Source organism: Pteropus medius, unplaced genomic scaffold (assembly GCF_902729225.1).
Source record: "Pteropus medius unplaced genomic scaffold, Ma_sr-lr_union100, whole genome shotgun sequence".
NCBI lineage: Eukaryota > Metazoa > Chordata > Mammalia > Chiroptera > Pteropodidae > Pteropus > Pteropus medius.
The window spans coordinates 28,213,099-28,236,690 of record NW_024344378.1 but is presented as its reverse complement, the minus strand read 5'-3'; the positions used below and the strand labels follow the sequence as shown (position 1 = coordinate 28,236,690).

At 37.9% G+C, this 23,592-nt stretch overlaps 1 protein-coding gene and 1 pseudogene across 1 annotated transcript; one reads left to right on the top strand and one right to left on the bottom strand.

The window, feature by feature from the left end:
- The first annotated feature begins 5,011 nt into the window (after positions 1-5,011).
- LOC120609339 (interferon-induced protein with tetratricopeptide repeats 1-like) lies at positions 5,012-20,352 on the top strand. Its single transcript, XM_039871765.1, has 2 exons — positions 5,012-5,186; positions 17,661-20,352. The coding sequence occupies exons 1-2, from the start codon at positions 5,182-5,184 to the stop codon at positions 19,075-19,077; spliced, it is 1,422 nt and encodes a 473-aa protein (XP_039727699.1). The 5' UTR covers positions 5,012-5,181; the 3' UTR covers positions 19,078-20,352.
- On the bottom strand, positions 6,119-6,237 carry LOC120610176 (uncharacterized; annotated as a pseudogene).
- Positions 20,353-23,592: the final 3,240 nt, after the last annotated feature.

The window sequence follows — 23,592 nt, the reverse complement described above, 5'->3', positions numbered from 1 at the left end:
TAAATCATTCAGTACCTTTTCTAAAATGTGGCTTCCCACTTAAGATAAACATTGTGACTATGTCTATAATATACAACCATTGTATTGTGGCTACAATAGCCTACAGGCCCACCACCTCCATGTTACCTCTCTGACCTCAGGTCTTATAACTCCCCTGCTTTCCTCACTCCAACTACACCATCTGCACAGGTCAGCTATGCTTCCACCTCCAGGCCTTTGATTTCGCTGTTTCTCCTGCCTAATGCTCTTTCCTAGCCCCATATTCACAGTGCTCATTCCTTCACCTTGTTCACATCTTTGCTGAATTGCCACTTTCTCAGTGAAACCTTCCCTCACCCACATATTTATAATAGCAAAATAGCCTGACTCCAACGCCTAGATTTATTGGATTTATCCAGTAGAAAACAACTAGAGCAGGAATATTGTTTTTTCCTTGTAAACAAGGTGTAATTAAAGTCATAACGATAGGCATGCTGAAATGTTTTATCAATTAGTTATACCGATTGCCTTCTTATGCAACAAAAATATAAATTGAAGGACAAATAGAAAAATTGTGGATGAATAGATGTGTAATAAAGCAAATAAGAAAAATGTTACTGTAGAATCTAGGTGGTGAGTATATTAGTGTTCATTGTAAAATTCTCTCAATTTTTCTCTGTTTGACCATGTTCATAATAAAATGTTAGGATGTAAAGGTCAAAAACAATATCTAAAAATAAAATCAAACCGAGGCAAATAAACTGAAATATATATGGGATAGAGTATAAAACCACATAGATATGAAGTATTCCCAGTGATTTTTAATACACTATAAATCGACTATATCTCTAGAAAGATATATCTTATGGACAAAAAGAACAGCAAACAGAAAAAATCTTAAACTATTCAGCAATCATTTTGAGGCTCTTCTGTTGATTTTGTTATTCTGAGACAGTGTGTTGTGGAATAGATCATATGAACGTTGGTATCGCTTAGAAAAGAGATATTCAGTTTGGGAGAAAAGATACACAGATGTGAGATCAACTAGGGTAAATAAAAATCTTATAAACTTAAATATATAAAATTAACTCATGATATATTTTATCTTTAAATATATACACTATATCAATGTCATTTTCCTTGTTTTGATATTGTACAATAGTTATATAAGATGTTGCTCTTAGGTAGCTGAAAGACTCGTCCTGCAACTTCCTACGAGTCTATAACTACTTCAAAATAACCCTGAAATGTAGAAGAGGAAATGATGAAAATTCAGTTAGTACTTGAATATGTTATAGTAAGCCGCACTGTGGGTCAAGGTGGGCTGAGTGGATCCTTGAAAACTCAGGAGGAGATTTGAAAATCATCAGACCATTCATAACAAAGGACTTCTGGTGTCTGATTTCTGTGATTGGAAGTATTTAGGAATAATCTCAAAAGCTAAGCGTATACTTTTTACACGGTGGTGAAAACTCTCTATTCTTTTTCCATCCCATTTCTGTGGATCAGGAAGAGACTGAGGAGTTAATTGCCTACTGTGCAGGTGGGGAAATAAGGCAGAGTAATGAAGATACTGAATCTGAGCCTTACTCAAAAGGAAGTATGTTGAGACCGAGTCCCATATCATTCATTCAGAGAATTTCAGTTACACGATAGACATTAGGGATCATCAAGGCTCTGTTTCTAGCCCACGTGTTTATCCAAATCACCCGAAGATTTCTTTTTACTATTGAGGTTGGGGGCCCATTCCTAGAGATGATTTCAACTGGTCTGGGATGGGACCTAGTTAGCACTATTCTTAAAACCTCCCTAGATGATTCTAGTATGCAGTAGGGGTTGAGATCTGATAACCTATTCTGAATCACTTGTTTATCAGCTGAAGAAAGTGAGGCTCACAGAGGTGAAATGGCTTATTATTGCTGGTCAGTCACTCAGGGAGCTGGTGTTAGACTCCTGGGAATGGACTCATAGCTCAGTGCTGAAATTTCATTTTCTAAAAGTTTCATTGTCACCAGTAAGCCGCACACACACACACACACACACACACACACACACACACACACGTATTTTGCTGCCTTTTTCTCTCTCCTTAATTATGCTCTGTATCGCTCATGGGCCTGTTTACCCGCAAAGAAGCACTGGTCAAAATTCTGAATCCCTACTCAGCCAAAGTCAGAGCCCTGTAGAACTGAGACCACTGCCCAATTCACAGCAATAATAAGACATTTGTCTGCCTCTCTCTGCATTCTATCTAATGCGCTGGAAAATTACATTTCCAATTTTTCCCCCCAAGAATTCCAAAGACACCTTGTTCCCAAAAAAGAGAGGTTTTCTAGTTCATTTATTTAAGCACTTGCTTATAGCCTGAACATTTGTCAGACTACATGTATAAACCTGGCTTATTTATTCAGAAACTCTTACTTGTGCAGAACTTCCTGACTAGTTCAGGATGTTGTAAACAGAAGGAGATTAAAAGAGTTGCTGAACTGTGAAATTTAACAGTCTTTGCTGATCTGTCTTGTAGAACAAGGACATTCCCTGAATGACTGACCACACCTTGTTCCTGTTGAAACCGCATAAGGATGCCTAAAAAAAAAACAAAGACTGACCCTTCTTCATTAAAATACTAAATTCTCCTCCCCAGGCAGAGTTTATCCATTTCTACCCGGGGGATGTATGATAAAGCATGATTCCCTACTGTGCCTGTGCTAGAATGACCTAGCCCCTACATATAACAACCTGTCCCTTTTTGATGAATATGCATAATTAGTCCCAGTAATGGTGACTCCCTTTGTCTATTTGCGGGAACATCACTTTGGGAGATATCCCCAGTACTCTCTTTATTTGCTGAAAGTAATAAACTTTCTTTGCTCATATACTGTCTTGGTTGAGATTCACTGGGTTACGTTCACCAAGAGATGAACCCCTTGCATTTAGTAACAATGTCTCGGTGGAAGCTTATGGAATTGATGAGGGCTGAGATGGGAGATGATCTGGGCAGGAGGGATTGAGTGGAAAATTTTTAGATCTAGCAGTGTGTCTGATTAAGTGTTTGTAACAAGAAAATATTCTTGCAACTGCTCCTCTTCTGTTTATTTTAAAAGACAAAATATAGGTGGCTTTTTAAAAAGAAAACATTACTTTAACTCGATGACTTATAATGATAATATTAATAACAATGGTGATGATAAATAATAATAATAACCACAACCTCTGATTTAGATGCTCCTATGTGCCAGATAGTTGCTAATTATTTAAACTCAAGTTCCATGAAGTATAGTTAAGATTGAGTTAGAATTTGACTCAGGATGTGGGTATCCATGCTGGAGAAATAGAAAGCTCTCTATGCCAAACCACGGCACCTTGCTTTGACCTTCTGCCCAAGGAATCAGATATTAAGAGACTCTCTTGGTATTTGGTTTATTTCCTTCTTTCCTGAACCAGGTGGGTCATTTATTTCTTTCAAGCCTAAACCCAAAGTAACAACCAGTATCCTGGTCACTTAATTAGGAATAATTTTATTTTATATCACATATTTAGATTATAGTAGATTCCTTCCATGTATAGGAGACTAACTGAAAATGAGGCTACCTCCCTGAATTCTTCCTTTTCTGCACAGTCATCTGGAATCCAGTCACCAGCCTCCATGACAGACAACGATGGACTGAGGTTCCCCTTCAGGGTAGGAGGCAGATCTGGTTCCCAACCCTGGCCAGTTGCTATGTTTCTACAGCACTAGGAACACCCATCACAGGTCCAGTCATTGGTAATCTGGTTTCATACAATTCAGAACTCACCTGGAAACCTCCTAAGACATAGCACATAGTCTTTGCCCTGTGACTCTTGATGATGAAACTGTGGACAAAAGATACCATCAGAACTTTCCATCTTTTATCTTAAATTCTCTATTTCTGTCAGCTCAACTACTTGATATTCTTCTCTGTGACTAAGCTTCCTTTGTTTGCATTATTTTCAGGCCACATGGAAAAACATGGCTGACAATGGTATCCAAATATTTATGTTACAGGTCCAACACTTCCCAGAATCAGCTTTCCAATGAAGCAAGTCTAATTGTTTACTCTCAATAAGCACGTCCCTGTGATTAAATTAACTATGATTGGGATAAATTTGGTTTGCAAAAGCTGCTGGGGAATTACCACTTTACTACAGGTATCAGGAGAGTGGGGCAATTTCCAATGAAAAATAGGAAGTAACAGGAGCTCGGTAGACACCGGTAATAGGAGACAAACCTCTGCCCAAGACTGTCCCCTCAGCACTTGTTTTTCTCCACCTCTCCCCACAAACACCATGAGTACAAAAGATGACACAGGCCAGGTTGGGATAGGCCAAGCCTGGGTGCCGTGGACACAGAGAAGACTGGACAGTGCTCTTACATAGGTATGACAATCATGTCTGGTGAATAAGAACACTTTAGATAACTATAATAGAGTTTTAAAAATAAGAATATATTGTTATTTAGGCCTAACATATTTTGTTTGAAGTCTCAAGAGGGTAGCACATATATTTTCTCTGCTCCTATGTGTAGAAATTCTAGGCCTCTTATTGTCATCGACCATTCTCCAGAAGGGTCTAGAAAGGCACAGAAGAATTAGTAAGATACGTGCTCTCAGAAAGTAGGAACAAAGTTGGATTAAGATTCCAGTTTAGAGATTTGCAGGCTTTTATACCACAAAACAAGCAATTTCGGTTTCCAGATAAGCAAACAGAAGCACAGATCTAGGGCATGACCTTGGCAAGTGCACACAGACAACTTTCACAGGTGTCCTTGGCTCCAGGTTCAGTGGACTCTACATAACTGACATTTAGCTAGCTTTCAGGTTTGTACAAAGTAGACTCTGAGAGAGGAATCAGCCCATCACTAAAACTGCTTTTCACAAGCTTCTCCTTGATCAGTTTTCAAAACAAAACAAAGAAAGGAATCACTTGTTTAAGTTTCGTTTTCCTCCAGCAGGAAGCCTGAAAACTTCAGTTTCACTTTCTACTTTTAGTGTTCATCTGGGTTTCCAATTCGTTCTTGCATACCCACAGGTTACCTTATAAGGTGCTGTTTATCTCCCTTATATAGCTTTGTCCTGGTGCTTAGAATTACCTGAAAATCCACAAGACAGGCTAGCCAGATCTCAGAGGAGTCCATCCAGCACACCAAAATACTGCAGATCTGCTGCCTAATTCATTGCAACCATGAGGTAAGGATTTCTCCACTTCTTTGCCTTTATGTCTAAAGTTTTTGAAAAGTTTTAATCAACAATATCTCAATAGACTTAGTTTCAGTGATATCAAGTTTCCTTGCTCTTCTATTTGAGCATTTGCTTATGAACTGGGTATGTGTGCATATGTGTATGCATGTATGTGTGTGTGCATGTTTTTGTTAATTCAGGCATTTTAATTTTTGTAAGCATCACCTTAAGGAAGCTTTCCTCGTGTTAAAACCCAAAGAAGAGGAGGAAAATGGGAATAAAATTTTGCAGGAAGGGAGATGATTCAATCTCTGAATGTATTTTCTACCAAACTCACTGACATAGAGAGGGAATGGATAGTTTATCTGGAGAGAGACATTGCTTTTAGCAGCCTTCTCAGCATGGAGGAAAAGTAGGGACCACTCAGTTGTGTGAGCCAGTTGTGAGGTGTCTTAGCTATCTTAAGAGAAGTATTGTGGGGATGCCGTGGGATCTATGCTCACTGCCTAGAAAACAAGGAGTTCCTCTGTAAGCTTCTAGTCTCACTATCTGCACTGCTGGGCTTCTATGTCAAGCCTTCCCAGTCCAACTGGATTTAAAATGAGCAGATTACTGCTCCCCTGGGGAAGCCAGGTGGTCTGCAGATACTCGATATCCTCCTGCCCACAGGGCTTGGGACCTAATGTGGGAATTTCTATATTATTGAAACTCATTCTAGATTCAAAAAACCCCTGATATCAGCGGGTTTAAAAAAATTATATATACATTAATCACTCTTGATGTGAAGATTTTTCCTCGATACTCCAGTGGACAAAATTTTATTTTTTTAAATTTTTAAATTTTTTATTTTTTAGGTGAGGCAACCCTTGTTTGGCCTCACAGATTGCAAGGAACTTGTCAGCTTACAATCCCTTATTTTTTTATTTTTTATTTATTTTTTACGTCTACAGCACCTGGTCTTCCTAGGTGGTCTCCCATCCAAGCACTAACCAGGCCCGACCTTGCTTAGCTTTCAAGATCAGACAGGATTGGGCTTGTTCAGAGTAGCATGGATGTGGATGACAAAATTTTGAAGGGGCAAAAGTTTCAGAAAATGCACGATATGGGCCCTTGATCAACGCTCCTCCTCCCCCCTTTGGTCCATAGACAGAGTGGATTGTCACTGATAATTAAAATAATAATAATAATACTATTATTTTAAATTATTAATTAAAATAATAATAATAATTATTATTATTACTATTATTATATAAAAGTAGCTATCTCTTCATGAAGGCTTATTAAATGCCAGCCTGGCTTCTAAAGGTATTATGTAAATTGTTACATTTAATATTCAAAAGAAACTGTGAGGCAGGTACTCATATTATACTTATTTTGTAATAATGAATCTTAGATTTAAAGATGTTAAGATCACATAAATAATAAGTGATAGAGCTGAGAGATGAACCAGAGTCTCTATTTAATGACATCTTGTTTAACCTTTAAACCAGTGGGGGTCTGTGTGATAATTTCAGAGAGCATACTAATTAGCTTTTGTGTTTTAATGCTTTTGTGTTTATTTCAACATGTACTAGAAATAGATATATAATTTGAAGAATTTCTATTCAGGTTAGTAACATGATTTTTTATTGTGATAAAATACATGTAAGATAAAATATACCATTTTAACTACTCTTAAGTAGTTAAATTTTGTGATATTTAGACTATTTTGTGATATTTAGACTATTTGTAATGCTGTGCAACTATCACCAGTATCTACTTCATTTTCATTACTCTGAGAGGAAACCCCATACTTGGTAAGCAGTCACTCCCTATTCATCTTTTGACCCAGGTACTGACAACTGTTAATCTGCTTTCCATCTCTATGGATTTTCCTATTATGGATATTTCATATAAATGGAAAGCATACAATATGTGGTCTTTTGTACCTGACTTATTTCATGTAGCATAATGTCAATTGACATGATTATGTGGGGTTTTTTCCCCCTTCATTCCGTTAATGGGGTGTATTTTTTAAAATTTTTAAATTTATTTTATTTTTTGGTGACATTGATTAATAAAATCCAGTAAGTTTCAAGTATACAATTTAACGGTAAGGCATATATATAATGCATCGTGTGTTCCTCTCCCATAGTTAGATTTCTTTCTGTCACCACATATTTGACCCCTTTTACCCCATCTATCTCCCTCCTCCCCCCTCCCCACCTATCCTCTGTTAACCACTAGTCTATTGTCCATGTCCATGAGTCTGTTTACCTTGTTCGTTTGTTGCTTTTAGGTTTATATCCACATATAAGTGATATCACACAGTTTTCAACTTTTTCTGTCTGGCTTATTTCACTTAGCATTATTATCTTGAGGTTCATCCATGTTTTCGCAAATGGCAGTATTTCATCTCTTCTTATAGCTGAGTAATATTCCATTGTATATACGTACCACAGCTTCTTTATCAAATTATCTATCGTAGGACACTTCAGTTGCTTACATGTCCTGACTACTGTGAATAATGCTGCTATGAACATCGGTGTGCAATATCTTTTCAGATATGGATTTTCAAGTCTTTGGGGTAAATACCCAGTAGAGGGATTACTGGATCATATGGTAGATCAATTCTTAGTTTTTTGAGGAACCTCCATACTGTTTTCCATAGTGGCCGTACCAATTTGCAGTCTCACCAGCAGTGTATGAGGGGTCCTTTTTCTCTGCATCCTCTCCAACAATTGTTACTACTTGTCCTATTGATAACAGCTATCCTAATAGGTGTGAGATGGTATCTCATTGTGGTTTTGATTTGCATTTCCCTAATAGCCAGAGATGTTGAGCATCTTTTCATATGTTTGTTGGCCATTTGAATGTCCTCTAGAAAGAAGTGTCTGTTCAGATCCTCTGCCCATTTTTTTATTGGATCATTTGTTTTTTGGTTGTTTTTGAGTTGTATGAGTTCTTTGTACATTTTGGATATTAGGCCCTTATTGGAGGCATTACTTGCAAATATATTTTCCCATTCGGATGGTTGTCTCTTTACCTTGTTGACAGTTTCTTTTGCTGAGTAGAGGCTTTTTGATTCTTAATCATTTCATTTTGCTTTTACTTCCCTTGCCTTTGAGGTCAAATTCATAAAATCCTCTTTAAGTCCAAGGTCCATGAGTTTAGTTCCTATGTTTTCTTCCATGCACTTTATTGTTTCAGCTTTTATATTCAGGTCCTTAATCCATTTTGAGTTAATTTGGTGTGTGGTGATAGACAACAGTCGAGTTTCATTTGTTTGCAGGTGGCTTTCCAGTTTTCCCAGTACCATTTATTGAAGAAGCTTTCCTTTCTCCACTGTATGTTTTTGGCTTTTTTTTTTTGTCGAAAGTTATTTGCCCATATAAACATGGATTTATTTCTAGACTCTCGATTCTGTTCCACTGCTCTGTGTGTCTGTTTCCTGCCAATACCATGACGTTTTGATTACTGTCACTTTGTAGTATAATTTGAAGTCAGGCAGAGTGATGCCTTCAGCCTCATTCTTTCTCTCAGGATGGCTTTGGCAATTCGGGGTCTTTCGTGCTTCCATACAAATCTGATGGTTTTTTGTTCTATTTCTTTAAGAAATGCCTATGGGATTTTGATGGAGATTGCATTAAATCTGTATAATGCTTTAGGTAATAAGGTCATTTTAACTATGTTGATTCTTCCAATCCAAGAACACAGAATATCTTTCCATTTCTTTGTATCTTCTTTGATTTCTTTTAATAGGGTCTTATAGTTTTCATATAGGTCTTTCACATGTTTCGTTAAATTTATTCCTAGGTGGGGTGGTGCCATAATGTAGTGGTTAGGACTCCTGCTTTACACACAGAAGGTCCTGGGTTTACGCCCCAGGTGGAGCCATGGACCATACCCCGGGTGCGCCAGGCCCTCAAGGTGCACGAGGCTCTGGGTGTACACTGTGAGCATGTGGGAAGGGATACCCTGCCTTCAGAGAACCAGTTCTTAAAAGAAAAAAAGAAAAAAGAAAAAAAGAAAGGGAAACAGCAACATCCATAGGTAGGGGTGGAAGTGGCGGTGGGAGTGGGGAATTAAAGAGGGAAAAAAAATTTATTCCTAGGTATTCTTTTTGTTGTGATGCAAAAGGAATTATTTTTTCTACTTCTTTTTCTGACACTTGATTATTAGAGGATAGGAATGCTATGGATTTTTGAATGTTGATTTTGTATCCAGAAATTTTACTGTATTTGCTTATTGGTTCTAGTGGTGTTCTTGTGGAGAAAGAGTAAGATGAAGCGTTCTTGCCCTTGGGTAACAAAAGAAATTGCCTTACCTACAGACTAACACACACACACACACACACACACACACGACACGCACACGCGACACGAAAAAGAGACACGCATTAATGAAAAAGACACGCATTAATGCTAATATCACCTGCCTTCAAGCAGAATCATTTCTCTTGACACCATTGTAGTGAGGAAAGTGGAATAAACCATATTAAGACTTGAGAAAATGACTTCTGCCTCCAGAAAGGTAGAGTAGATGTATATTTTCCTTTTCCTCTTGCTAAGTAAGTTAAAAACGCTGCACGTAAGATAAAATAAATATAAGAACACAATGAATGGTGGATGAGAGGCAGACTAGCCTGAAAACTTGAGACTTGAAGAACAATACTACAGTGAGTTTTGTGGGCTTTCTCTTTTCTGTGCATAATCCAGACTGAGTGCTGGAGAAGCCAACAAGTAATGCCAACAAGCATAGACAGAAAAATTCCATGAAAAGCCTAATCTCTCTAGCCAAAGGACCAAGAAAGGGACAGCCTAGTAAGACATAAAATTTATAAACAACAACCATTCTACTCTAGCTAAACTCCACAGGGCCGGAGTAGAGGGGAGAGGAACTGTAGTGCCATTCTGAACTCTGCAAGCAAAGGCTAAGCGGGAAACTTAGTCTTCTACCCTTCCCAGTCTATAGCTAGGCATTCCAACTCTCTCTCCCTCCCCCTTCCTCCACCAAGGTGATGCCAGAAGGCCAAGTGCAGTGAAGACCACAAAGGGAGTCTAGACATCAACCTCAACCTGATGGTAATGAGGCACCCTACCACTCCCCACTGACGTGGTATCAAAGAGGTCTAGTGGAGTTCAGGATTTTCACAACCACCCAGAGGCCTAGTAGATTTCAGATTTTCCCCCACTCATACTCCTTCTTGGCATCAGTAAAGGCCACATGGGGAAGAGTAACAGGCACACCTGCTCCTCCCACCCAGGGTGATCAGCAGAAGCCTGGGTGTAGCCTGAACTCCCACCCCCATGCAGCAATAATGAGGAGCTCAAGCTTCCTATAAAAAATGTTAATAAAAGACAAGTGGGTAAACAGGATTCCACGTAGCAGTGTGGAATGAGGTGTCCTTCTCCTAGCACAGTGGTATTAGAGAACGTCTGCTAAAACAGATTTAAATGTGACTCCGTCTCATAATATAATACCCTATATAAATGTCTAGGTTTCAATTTAAAATTGCTTGTCATACCAAGAACCAGGAAAATCTCAATGTGAATGAAAAAGAATAATCATTAGGCAACAACACTGAAATGACACAGACGTTAGAATTGTCTAACAAGGATTTTAAACTTGCCATCATAAAGATGTGTCAGTGAGAAATTACAAACACACTTGAAACAGATGAAAATATAGAAGAAAGTCTCAGGAAACAAATAGAAGATATAGAGGAGAATCAAATAGGAATTTTAGGATTGAAAAGTACAATAACCGAAGTGAAAACTCAGTGGATTGGCTCAGTAGTAGAATGGAGAGGACAGAGGAAAGAATTCATGAATTTGAAGATAGAATGATAGAAATTATCCAGTCTGATACTAATTTCAAGTAACTGAGCAAACTTCAAAAAGGATAAACCCAAAGAAATCCAAGACACAGCATAGTCAAAATTCTGAAAACTAAAGACAAAGAAAATAAACTATGAAAGTATTAGAGAGAAATGAAACCTTATCTATAAGGGAAAACACACACACAATTCTAATGCCTGCTAATTTCTTATTAGAAATCAGGGAGTCTAAAAGAAAGGAGCACAACCTTTTTCAAGTGCTGAAGAAAAAGAACTTTCAACCCAGAATCCTATACCCAGAAAAAAATGTCCTTTTGGAATGAAGAGAAAATCAAGGCATTCAAAGATGAAGGAAAACTAAGAATTTGTCATTAGCAGACTTTCCATAAAGGAATAGACAAAGGAAATTCTCCAATAAGCAAAAAAAGAAAATAAAAAGTCTACAGATCAGAAAGGAAAAATAAAAGTGACCCTAATTATAGATGCTATGTTTGTCTGCATAGAAAAATCCTAAGGTATCTGCAAAACAACTTAGAACAAATAAGTGAATTCATCAAAGTTGCAGAATACAATATTTACATAAAAAATTAATTATATGTCTATATACTAGCAATGAGCATTCGGAAATTTAATTTAAAAATATAATACAATTTAAAATTGCTTAAAAAGAAATACTTAAGTGTAAATAAATATAACAGGTACATGACTTGAGTACCTAAAATTACAAAATGCTGATGAAAGAAATCAAAATAGATCTAAATAAACAGAGATATGTTCATGTAGTAGAAGACTCAACATAGTAAAAACATCAATTATCCCCTACTTGATATTTACATTCCTGTCAAAACTGCAGCAAGATTTTTTATAGATATAGATAATGTTAATCTAAAATTTATATGGAAAGGAAAAGAAATGAGCATAACAATTTTGAAAAAGAAGAATTAAATGAGAGGAGTTATCCTACTCAATTTTAAGACCGATTATATACAGTAAGCAAGATTGTATGGTATTGGTGAAGGGATAAACATATAGATCAGTGGAACAGGATAAAGAATACAAAAACAGTCTTGCAAAAGTATTGCCAACAGATTTTTTTTGAATTTTTAAAAAAGTTTCATAAGTGATTTTAATTTTATTATTAGTTTCAAGTATACAGTGCATTGGTTAGACATTTATGTAGTTTATAAAACGATCCCCTTGATTGCTCTTTCTCGCCTCTGGCTCTACACCTAGCCATTACATTAATGCTAACTGCATTCCCTATGCCATGCTCCCCATCCCCGTGATCATCTATCAACTACTTAATTTGAACTTCTTTAACCCTTCATCCCTTCCCCCAGGCCCCCAGCTCCCCTTCCCTCTGGCCCTCACCAGATTGTCCTCTGTATTTGAGTCTGTTTTTGGTTGGTTGGTTCTTTTTGTTCCTTAAATTCTACATATGAGTGAAATCATGTTATTTATCTTTCTCTGTCTGACTTATTTCACACAGCATAATAACCTCTAGGTCCATCCATGTCATTGCGAATGGTAGGATTTCAGTTTTTTAATGCCTGAGTAATACTCTATTGTATATATGAACCATAACTTTTTATCCAATCATCTGTCGATGGGCATTTAGGTTGCTTCCATATCTTGGCTATTGTAAATTGTGCTGCCATGAACATAGGGGTGCATAGACCTTTATGAATTATTGTTTTGGTTGTCTTTGGATAAATACCCAGAAGTCCAATTCTTAGGTCAAAAGGTATATCGTTTTTAACTTTTTGAGAAACTTCCAGACTGTTTTCCATAGAGGCTGTACCATTTTGCAATCCTACCAAGAATGTACGAGGGTTCCCTTTTCTCCACATCCTCACCAACACTTGTTATTCTTTGATATATTGATGATAGCCATTCTGACAGGTGTCAAGTGATATCTCATTGTGGTTTTAATTTGCATTTCTCTGATGATTAGTGACCTTGAGCATCTTTTCATATCTATTGGCCAATTGTATTTCCTCTTTAGAGAAATATCTGTTCAGGTCTTCTGCCCATTTTTTAAATGGATTGTCTGGTTTTTTGTTGTTGAGTTGTATGAGCTCTTTATATATTTTGGATATTAACCTCCAGGCTGCTTTCCATAGTGACTACACAAATTTGCAAAACCACCAACAGTATATAAGGGCTCCTGTTTCTCCACATCCTCACCATTGATTTATTGATGATCGACAGATTTTTTTAAATTTATTTATTTTAATTAGTTTCAAGTATACAGTACAGTACATTGGTTAGACATCTATATAGTTCATAAAATGATCCCCCCAATTGCTCCCTCTCTTCCCTGACACTCTATCTAGTCAACATATTAATGCTAACTGCATTCCCTATGCTGTGCTCTCCATCTCTGTGACCATCTATCAGCTACTAATGTGTACTTCTTTAATCCTTCTCCCAATTTTCCCAGCCCCCTAAACCCCCCTCCCCTCTGTCTGTCACCAAATTGTCCACTATATTTGTGAGTCTGTTTTTAATTAGTTTGTTCTTTTTATTCCTTAGATTCCACATATGAGTGAAATCATATAGTGTTTATCTTTCTCTGTGTGAATTAAATACCTTCTAGGTCCATCCAAGCAATATCTTTTTCCATCCCCTTCTTTTTCATATGTAGGGGTCTTGTTTTCTTATCCTTTCAGCTACTCTATCTTTTGGTTGGAGCACTTAATTCTTTTCCATTTAAGGTACTTATTGATAGGAATGTAGTTATTATCATTCTTTATTCCTGTTTTTGATACATGTTTTTTCTTCTTAAAGAAGTCCCTCCAAAATTTCCTGTAACTGGTTTGGTGGTGATAAATTCCTTTAGCTTATTTTTGTCTGGGAAGCTCTTTATCTGTCCTTCAACTCTAAATGATAGCTTTGTTGGATAAATTATTCTGGATTGTAGATTCTGGGTCTTCATCCTGTAGAATATTTTTTGCCAAGCCCTTCTGTCCTGCATAGTTTCTTTTGAGAAATCAGTTGCCAGTCTTATAGGTCTTCCCTTGTAGGTAACTATCTATTTTTCTCTTGCTGCTTTTAATATTCTTTGTATTTAACCTTTGGCATTTTAATTATGATGTGTGTCTTTGGATCCCTGATTTTTAGAATTCTCTAAGCTTTCTGAGTTGTATGTCTATTTCCTTCACCAGGTTAGGGAAGTTTTCCATCATTATTTCTTCAAACAGCTGTTCAACATCTTGATTTTCTTCAGTTACACCGATCAGACAGATATTTGGGCCTTTAATAGTGTCTCATATGCTCCTTAAATTATTTTTGTATCTTGGCATCTTTTTTCTTGCCATTGTGATTGAGTGCCCTTGGCTTTCCCATCCTCTCGATAGGTCATTTGATCCTTTTCTTTATTCACTTTGTTTATTTCTTTGTTTATTCCATTTAATATACTTCTCATCTCAGATAATGTGTTCTTCATTTTAAACTGATTCTCTTTTATAATTTCCATTTCCATTTTTATGTTTTTTATCTCTTTGTTGAAATTCTCACAGAATTTATCTGCAGTTCCCAAAAGTTCGTTGAGCATCTTTATAACCAGTGTTTTGAACTTTGCATCTGTTAGATTACTTGACTCCATTATATCTGGATCTCTGTTCTATTCTCTTATATCGTTTCTGCTTCTTTGTCTGCCTTTCTGTGTCTGTTTCTATGTACTAAACAAAGCTCCTAAGTCTCGCAGTCTTATTAGTGTGTATTTGTGAAGTAGGTGTCCAGTGGCACAGTCTTAAGAGAGGTTCAGCTACAGGCCAAATTTAGCCCAAGCCTCTGCCCCTCTGGGGCCACCTGTTAAGATTCAGCAAGCAATCCACAGATGCTGTGCTTATAGTTGCCTCAAAAGGCCACACCAGAAACTGAGGCCAGCTGGCTCCAGTGTGAGTCTAGGCCGCTGCTCAGCAAGGAGCACCTGACTCACTGAGGATGTACTTGAATGTGGCTTGGGTGGGGATGTGAGTTGGGGGAGGCGGGGCTTCAGGGAATCCTCTGGGTGGAGGGACCTCTGTTATCCAGTTTGACGACATCAGGGCTATGGCGGCTCTGAGTCTGGAGCACTGGCAAGGGGGAGGGCTCAACAGGGAACAATGGATCCTGCCAGCACTTCTGTACAGAGTGAGTCTCTCCTGGGCCCTCACTCCTACAATGAGTCCCTGTAAGTCCCTGGCGCCCCCTGCACACAGCTGAATTAGCACTGGTGCTCAGAGCGAGCAGGTCCGTCACCACGAAAATCTGCTCGTGGATGCGGCCCCTTTAAGAGTAGTCTGCCACTGCCGCAGCCTCTGACTCACTCAGCTGCTCTAGACCGGGTAGCCTGGCGTCCTTGCCCCATTCCACCTTCTGCCATTGCAGGGCGCTTTCTTGGATTTCTCCCTAGTTGTATGGCTTGTTCATCTAGATCCCAGGTGATTTTTCCTTGCTGTTGCTCCTTGTTTCTGTCACAACTTTGATTTGGTCACCAGAGGGATGAACAGAACCTCTATCATCTAAGCCATTTTTTTTTTCCTCCAACAGATTTTTAATAAAGGTACAAAAGCAATTCAGTGGAGGAATAATAGTCTTTTAACAAATGGTGCTGGAGCAACTGGATGTCCATAGGCCAAAAACATTTATCGATCTAATATTGATATGTTACAGGAAAATTAACTCAAAGTGGATCATAGATTTAAATGTACAATGCAAAACTATAAAATTGTAGAAGAAATCATAGGAGAAAATTCAGGACCTGGGGCTTGGTGAGGACTTCCTGGACATGATACTATAAGCATGATCCATACGATTTTTAAAAATCAATGAATTATATTTCATCAAAAGTAAAAACATTTGCTTTTCAAAAGATTTTATTAAAGGATAAAAAGCTACACACTGAGAGAAAATGTTTGAAAATTATATACCTCATAAAGAACTTATATCTAGAATTTATAAAGAATTATCAAAGCTGAACAATAAAAACAAACAATCCAATTAGAAAATAGGCAAAAGATATGAAGAAATATTTCACCAAAGAGGGTGTGCAAATGGCAAATAAACATGTGGAAAGATGTTCACCACCACTAGCCATTAAGCAAGTGCAAAGTAAGACCATAATGAGAGACCACTACACACCTATTAGAAGGACTAGAATTTTTTTAAAAAGTGAAAATATCAAACACTGGATGGAGAGAACTAGATCATTCATACATTGCTAGTAGGAATGTAAAATGGTATAACACTGGAAAATAGTGGCAGTTTCTTAAAAACATAAGCGCACACCATATGGCCCAGCAATTGCACCTCTGGCCACACACCATATGGCCTAGCAATTGCACCTCTGATTGCAATTGCACCTGTTTGTACAGGCAAAATCCTGTACACAACTATTCATAGCACTCTTATCTGTAATAGGCTCAAACCAGAAACAACTGAAATGTCAATGATGAGTGAAAAAAAGCCAATCTCAAAAGGTCACATACTGTATGATTCCATTTATGTGACATTCTTGAAATAAAAAAATTATAGAGATAAAGAACAAATTAGTGTTTATTAGAGGCAAGGGATGTTTGGAGAAGAAGACACATGTGACTATAAAGAGATAGTATGAGGGAGATATTTGTGGTCATGGAGTAGTTCTGTATCTTGAATGAGGTGGTGGTTCCATGGATTTATTCACATGATAAAATGGCATAGAATTCTACACATATAATACCAATTTCGATTTCCTAATTTTGATATTCTACTATAGTTACATAAGATAAAAGCATTGGGAGAAACTGGGTGAAGGGTGCACTGAAACTATGTACTACCTTTGCAACTTTCTGTGAATCTAAAATTATTTCCAAATAATAAGTGAAAAAGAAATAATTGGTCAAAATTATCCCTTTTAAGTGGTCTTATTTTAGGTGGTCTTATTAGGTTGTCTTGTGGCATAACTTGCAGACTAAGGTCCTAAGGTTCTACATTTCTAACTGGGCTCTATCCAAATTATATTAATATGAAAATAGAAAACTCTTATATAGCACGTAATATACTATAGGTGCTTTACATATATGGCTTACTAATCCTCACCAACCCGTCTGATAAGTATTCTTACTATCCCTATTTTACAAATAGGACTCTGGAGCACAAAGAGATTACTTGGATAGAAAGTGCTGGAACCAGCATATGGAGCCAAGCGAATTGCATTTGAACTCCAAGCAGATTTTAGAAATATAGCTGACACTTGAACAACGTGGAGGGTAGGGATGCCAATCCCACCTCACCCCCACTCTCTGTCCCCACACAGTTGAAAACCCACTATAACTTTAAATTCTACAGTTGGCCCTTGGCATCTGCGGATTCAACCAACCACATATCAAAAATAGTAGTATTTTCCATCCATGGCTGGGAATGAGAAACACTGTTTTCCGTCCATGGTTGGTTGAATCCTTGGATGTAAAACCCCTGATAAGAAGAGCTGACTGTATTTACTGAAAAAAGTTCACATATAAATGGACACACCCAGTTCAAACCAGTGTTGCTCAAGGTCAACTGTAAAAGGACTTTAAGGAAAATCAAAGCAGGTGTGTCCTTGTCAAAGCTAAGCTATAAATATGAAGTGTTTTACCTGGTCTCTTTTCATTGGTTGTTCCTCACCTGACCTAGAAAATCTGCTTTTGTTTTCACAGTAAGAATGCTGATGAAGATCAGGTCAAAGATAGGTTGGAGCAGCTGAGATGTCACTTTACATGGAAGTTGCTAATCGAAGACACTGAAATTACCGATTTAGAAAACAGGGTCTTCGATGAGATTGAATTCCTAGACATCAAATACAACGTGGGAATTCACAACCTACTGGCCTATATAAAGCACCTGAAAGGCCAAAATAAGGAAGCCCTGGAGAGCTTGAAAGAAGCTGAAACCTTAATCCAGCAAGAACGTACCAACCAATCGAACACAAAAAGGCTGGTTACCTGGGGCAACTATGCCTGGCTGTATTACCACATGGGCAGCCTGGGAGAAGTCCAGATTTACCTGGACAAAGTGGAAAACACTTGCAAGAAGGTTGCCAGTCCCTCCTGCTGTAGACTGGAGTGTCCTGAGATGGACTGTGAGGAAGGATGGGCCTTGCTGAAATGTGGAGGAAAGAATTACGAACGAGCCAAGGCCTGCTTTGAAAAGGCTCTGGAAGTGGACCCTGAAAACCCTGAATTCAACACTGGGTATGCGATCACCATGTTTCGTCTGGATAGCTTTCACAAAGTAACGCAGTTTAAAGAGGCATTTTCTCTACACCCTCTAAAACAGGCCATCAGGCTCAATCCGGAAGATGCATATATTAAGGCTCTCCTTGGCCTGAAGCTTCAGGATGTAGGAGAAGAAGCTGAGGGACAAAAGTACATTGAAGAAGCACTGACCAAAATGTCCTCGCAGACCTATGTCTTTCGTTATGCAGCCATGTTTTACCGAAGAAAAGGCTCTTTGGATAAAGCGCTTCAGCTCTTAAAAACTGCTTTGCAGGCAACACCCTCTTCTGCCTTCCTTCATCACCAGATAGGGCTTTGCTACAGATCAAAAGTTCTTCGAATAAAGAAAACTGCAAAATGGCAGCCTAGAGGACAGGATAGAGAAAATGTCAATAGAATAACAAGATTAGCCATATCTCATTTTGAATTCACACTGAAACAAAAGCCCACATTTGAGATAGCTTACATACACCTGGCAGATATGTACATAGAAGCAGGCAACTATGAAAAAGCTGAAGACACTTATCAAAAAGTGTTATGCCTGAAAAAACTTGACAAAGAAGTTCTGCAAGAAATATATTTCTACTATGGCCGATTCCAGGAATTTCAAAGGAAATCTGAAATCGATGCAATTATCTATTATTTAAAAGCAATAAAAATAGAAAACCAGTCATATTCAAGAGATAAAAGTATCAGTTCTTTGGAGAAATTGGTTTTAAGGAAACTTCGGAGAAATGCATCAGACATAGAAAGCTTGAGCATCCTCGGGTTCATCTACAAATTGAAAGGAGAAATGAATGAAGCCTTGGAGTATTACGAGCAGGCCCTAAACCTGGCTGCTGACTTTGAGAGCTTTTGAACTAGGGACCACTTTCACAGTTCATTTGATTTTAGATTAACATGTACAGCTGATCTTTTTGCTTACTGCTTTCAGAAACATATTATGTAAATCACTGTGATGTAATTTTTGAACAATTACTCAAACCTGATAATATATTAGTTGTATTCAGAAAATAGTGAAGTAGAATAGATATGTCTGTGTGTGTGAGGGAGAGGAAGAGAGAAACCATTTCTCTGTGAATGTTATATAGTAGAAAGAACAGTTTGTTAAGTAGATTTGTAGCAAATAAAGTACTGCACTTACATAAAATAAATTGTCCAATTCATTCATTTAGTCAACAAATAGTTTTTAGTGCTAGATATCAAAAATAGTATGGTGATATAAAGAAATTTCTTTTCCTCCACCCATCTTAGGTTTATTGACCGGAGCCCCATAAATTGGAGTAACAAAAGACAAGTTAACCAGAGAAAAACAGACAAAAGTTCATTAATGTGTACATCTCACATAGACATGGGAGTACCCAGTGATGAGTACCTCAAAGGGGTAGTTAGAACTTGGGCTTATATAGATAGCATCTTAACAAATGAATGGTACATTTTTAGAGAAGTGATAAAAGGAAAAGAACCTTGAGTTTCTAAGAAGGCAAATTGTAGAAAGGTAAATTATGGAGGAAGCTAATGGAAGATAACTGCTAGTTACTAAAATCTATTACATAGATTCCTTTAGTAGCGACTCTGTGTGATAAAGGCCTGGAGTTATCTCAGATGATTAACTCTGTCTTTTCTGGAAGAGAAAGGAGAGGGGACACCTTCACAAATTTATGTCCTGCATTAGGTAGATAGGAGGATGGCAGACAGCCTTTCTTATATCTGCTTCTTTTCGACTGCCTTCAGCTCAAAGTAATTCTTATGCCAATGTAGCATACCTGGGGGAGGGAGGCATATTCTGCTTCCCTTCAATGAAAGAAGTAGACATTTTCTCCAAACCTCATGCGGTTTAACAGTCTACTGAGAGAGACAGACCGTAAAACGAATACTCAATTAAAGGTCTGCTTTCTCCATGAAGATTTTTGAAATTTAATTCATTGTCAATTGTTCCAAGCAGTTCTCTTGTTTTGTGCCAGTTTATTTGAAGCGCTATTTATTCAGTCATTTGCTAGTATTGATCTAGTTAAATCAAGAAATGTGAAACAGATACTAAATGAAAGGAGAGACCATCTGTGGCAATCACCTTTGATTATGCCATTTCATTAAAAGGCAATGAACAATAAATAATACTTTAAAAAGAAAAAAAGCAATGTTATTTTTTGTTTTTTAATGTATATTTGGGGGAGGATATATTAATTTTCTATTGCGATTGGAACAAATTATCACAAACTTGGTGCCTGAAAAACACAGACTTATTATCTTACAGTTCTATAGGTTGGAAGTCTGAAATTGTTTTCATTGGACAAAAATTAAGGTGTTGGCACAGCCATAATTCCTCCGGAAACTCTAGGGCATAATCTTTTTGTACCTTAACCAGCTTCTAAGATCCCTCCATTTCTTGGGGGACCTCTAATCCATAAGAATACAAATCTCCAAGGAATTTTCAGAAATATTTGGCTGGGCTTTGAATTGCTACTACATTTTTATAGGAATTGAAACAAGCAAAATTTGTATCATTGAGGGGCAAGCATAAGAATTACATAGAACAATGGTCCCCAACCTTTTTGGCACCAGAGACCAGTGCTCCTATGAGAATCTAATGCCTGATGATCTGAGGAGGAGCTGAGGCGGTGATGCTAGTGCTGGGGAGCGGCTGCAAATACAGATGAAGATTCACTCACCTGCCGCTCACCTTCTGCTGTGCAGCCCAGTTCCTAACAGGTCCACTGGTACTGGTCCATGGTCCCAGGGATTGGGGACCCCTGACATATAAGCAATTTTGTTAACTTTCTTATCACTAAAACAAGAGATTCGATTTCACAAAAACAATACCTTAAAGAATTTGTTTGGGAGAGGAGGCTGTGTGGTGCTAAATAAGTCAAACCACTGCCACCTCTCCTAGAGTCAGAAATATTAAAAGTAAATAATGTTGGATTGGTTGATTCTCTATCAGGCAACTCTTCCCAGGTATTGCTGTACATCATTGGCCCCCAGAAAGCAGAGTTCGTTGATGCAAACAAAGTCTCTGCATTATGTAATGTATTCGTGTGATATGTGTTTGACAATCTACAGTGATCACGGTTACTTAGTATTGCTTATGACCGAATACCATTTCTCTGTCCCATTCTTCCCAACTATGAAAGAGATCCCTACACTTCCCAGAGCCCAGTAAAATTAAAGTGTAGGATAGCCTCGATATTTGCAGAGAAAAACAACAAGCAGCAAATCCAGAAAAATAGATGCTGTTTGGTATGGAAAAAACTACTGCCAAACTTGCTTATGAATATCTCCAGGCATTATTAAGAGGTCTCTTTAAATTGACAGCTGAATTTCAGGAGCTTGTTACTCCCATGTAAATGACTGACAGAACCTCAGCTGGTGTCCTTATTTAGAGTTACTGACACTCAAGAATTTCTCTAAATGCCCAGGCATCAGGCTGAGCCATAGCTCCTGCTATTCTCTACTGTGATAGGTGTCCCAGCCCAGGTCTTTGAAAATTGCTATCTACACATGACTGTAGGCTCCAGCTCCTTGGGGATCACCATGGCCACCAGTGTCTCCATTCTCATGATGATGCTAGAGGTGAAACTGTGTTGGGACTCAGGGCCTCCATTTTATATCCTGCCCACCTTAGATTACCCACCCTCAGCGTGTCCACAGCTCTGTATCTTATCCCCAGCCAGATCAAATGTGATACAGACACCTCCACTGTAGAGTCCCATGCTGAAAGGAGTATGCCTTCTCTGACATTCAACTGAGAATTTTCAACTGAGGTGGGGGGACAGTAAGAGGGAAGGGGAGGATTTAGCCCCTCAGGGCAAAAAGAAGTTGCATTTGGCAAAATCCAGAGACAATTTGGGTTCACAACTGCAGGGTGCTACTGACATCTAGTGGGTATAAGCAAGGAAGCTGCATAAACATCCTCAATGCACAGGACAGCTTTCCACAACAAAGAATTACTCAGCTCAAGTGTCAGTGGTGCCAAGGCTAAGAAACTCTGACTTACACCCATCTCCTGGAAGAGTTATTGAAAAAATGAGTGTTTATTCTGAAAACTACCTCAAGGAGTACCGACCTATTACCTAAGTTTCAGTTTGCCAAGCAGTTCTGTTGCTATGTTTCACTATCTCTTTCTCTTGTTGCTGTGTTTTACATGTTGATAAGAAGAAATTAAAAAGACAATACACACTACTGAATTTCCCAAGAATCCACCCAATTCAGTAGTCTATGAAAAAAAGATTGATATTCAAATTCCATTCGGTAATTTCAGCATGTTCAATACCCACTTGACAGGTCTTGGTTTCTTCTCGATCTTGAAAATGTCTTTTCCTTTCAAATTTTTATAGCTTGCTTTGTCTTTCTGAATTTGAATTTCTAAACAATATAAAGTAGATAACCAGGTTTTTTCCCCTTTGATTTTTACTATGGATTTCTTGTCATTCATTTAATCCTTACTAAGCAGAGACTACCTTTTGGCCCAGATACAGCTAAGAGAAAGGAAGGGAAAGAAGTGGGAACTAGGAAGAAAAAACCTGATGAAGGCACTGGAAATTTCTTTCAAATATTGGAGCTCCATTAAATTTTTCTTTGGTAAGAAGGAAATTCAGAGCTTATTTTTCCACTCAAACTATTCAGTACCTTTCCTAAAACGTGGTTTCCTACCTAAGATAAATATTACAGTTGCCTATAGGCAACCACACACACATTGTCTCTCTGATCTCATGTCTTAAAACTTTTCCCTGCTCTCTCCACTCCAACCAGAGTCAGGTCAACTATGCTCCTACCTCCAGGCCTGTATGCTTACTGTTTCCTCTGCCTAACACACACTTTCTTAGCCTCGAACCCACTCTTTCGCCCCCTTCAGATCTTTGCTCAATTGACACTTTCTCAGTGACACTTTCTTCACTAACATATTTATAATAGTGAAACACCTTGTATTCCCTCTCTCTATGCTTTTTCTCCATAGCACCATCTGACATGTTTTATTTGTTCTTTATTATCTTATGCACTAGAAATTAACTGCACAAGGTAGATTCCTTGTCTGTTTAACTCATTGTTATTATTAACAGCGCATGAACAATGTGTGGCTCTTAGCAATTGTTTAATGAAATTTGTTGAATGAATGAAGTCGAATGAGACAAAAATTTTAGTGTATCAATATTGCCATTTTCTGCTTAGATTCCCAGCACCACCCTCATCTTTATCCGAATCTTATTACAGAAAGCAGTTGGCAAGAGCACGGAAAGCAAACATTCTGTAACAATTTTGAATGTATGACCTCAAAGAGGGAGTATAAACCTCTTTACAAAGTTATTCGGCAGTATCTACTAAAATTTAAAATGTGTATGCATTTTGATCCCAAAATGTCTCTAAATTTACCCAACGT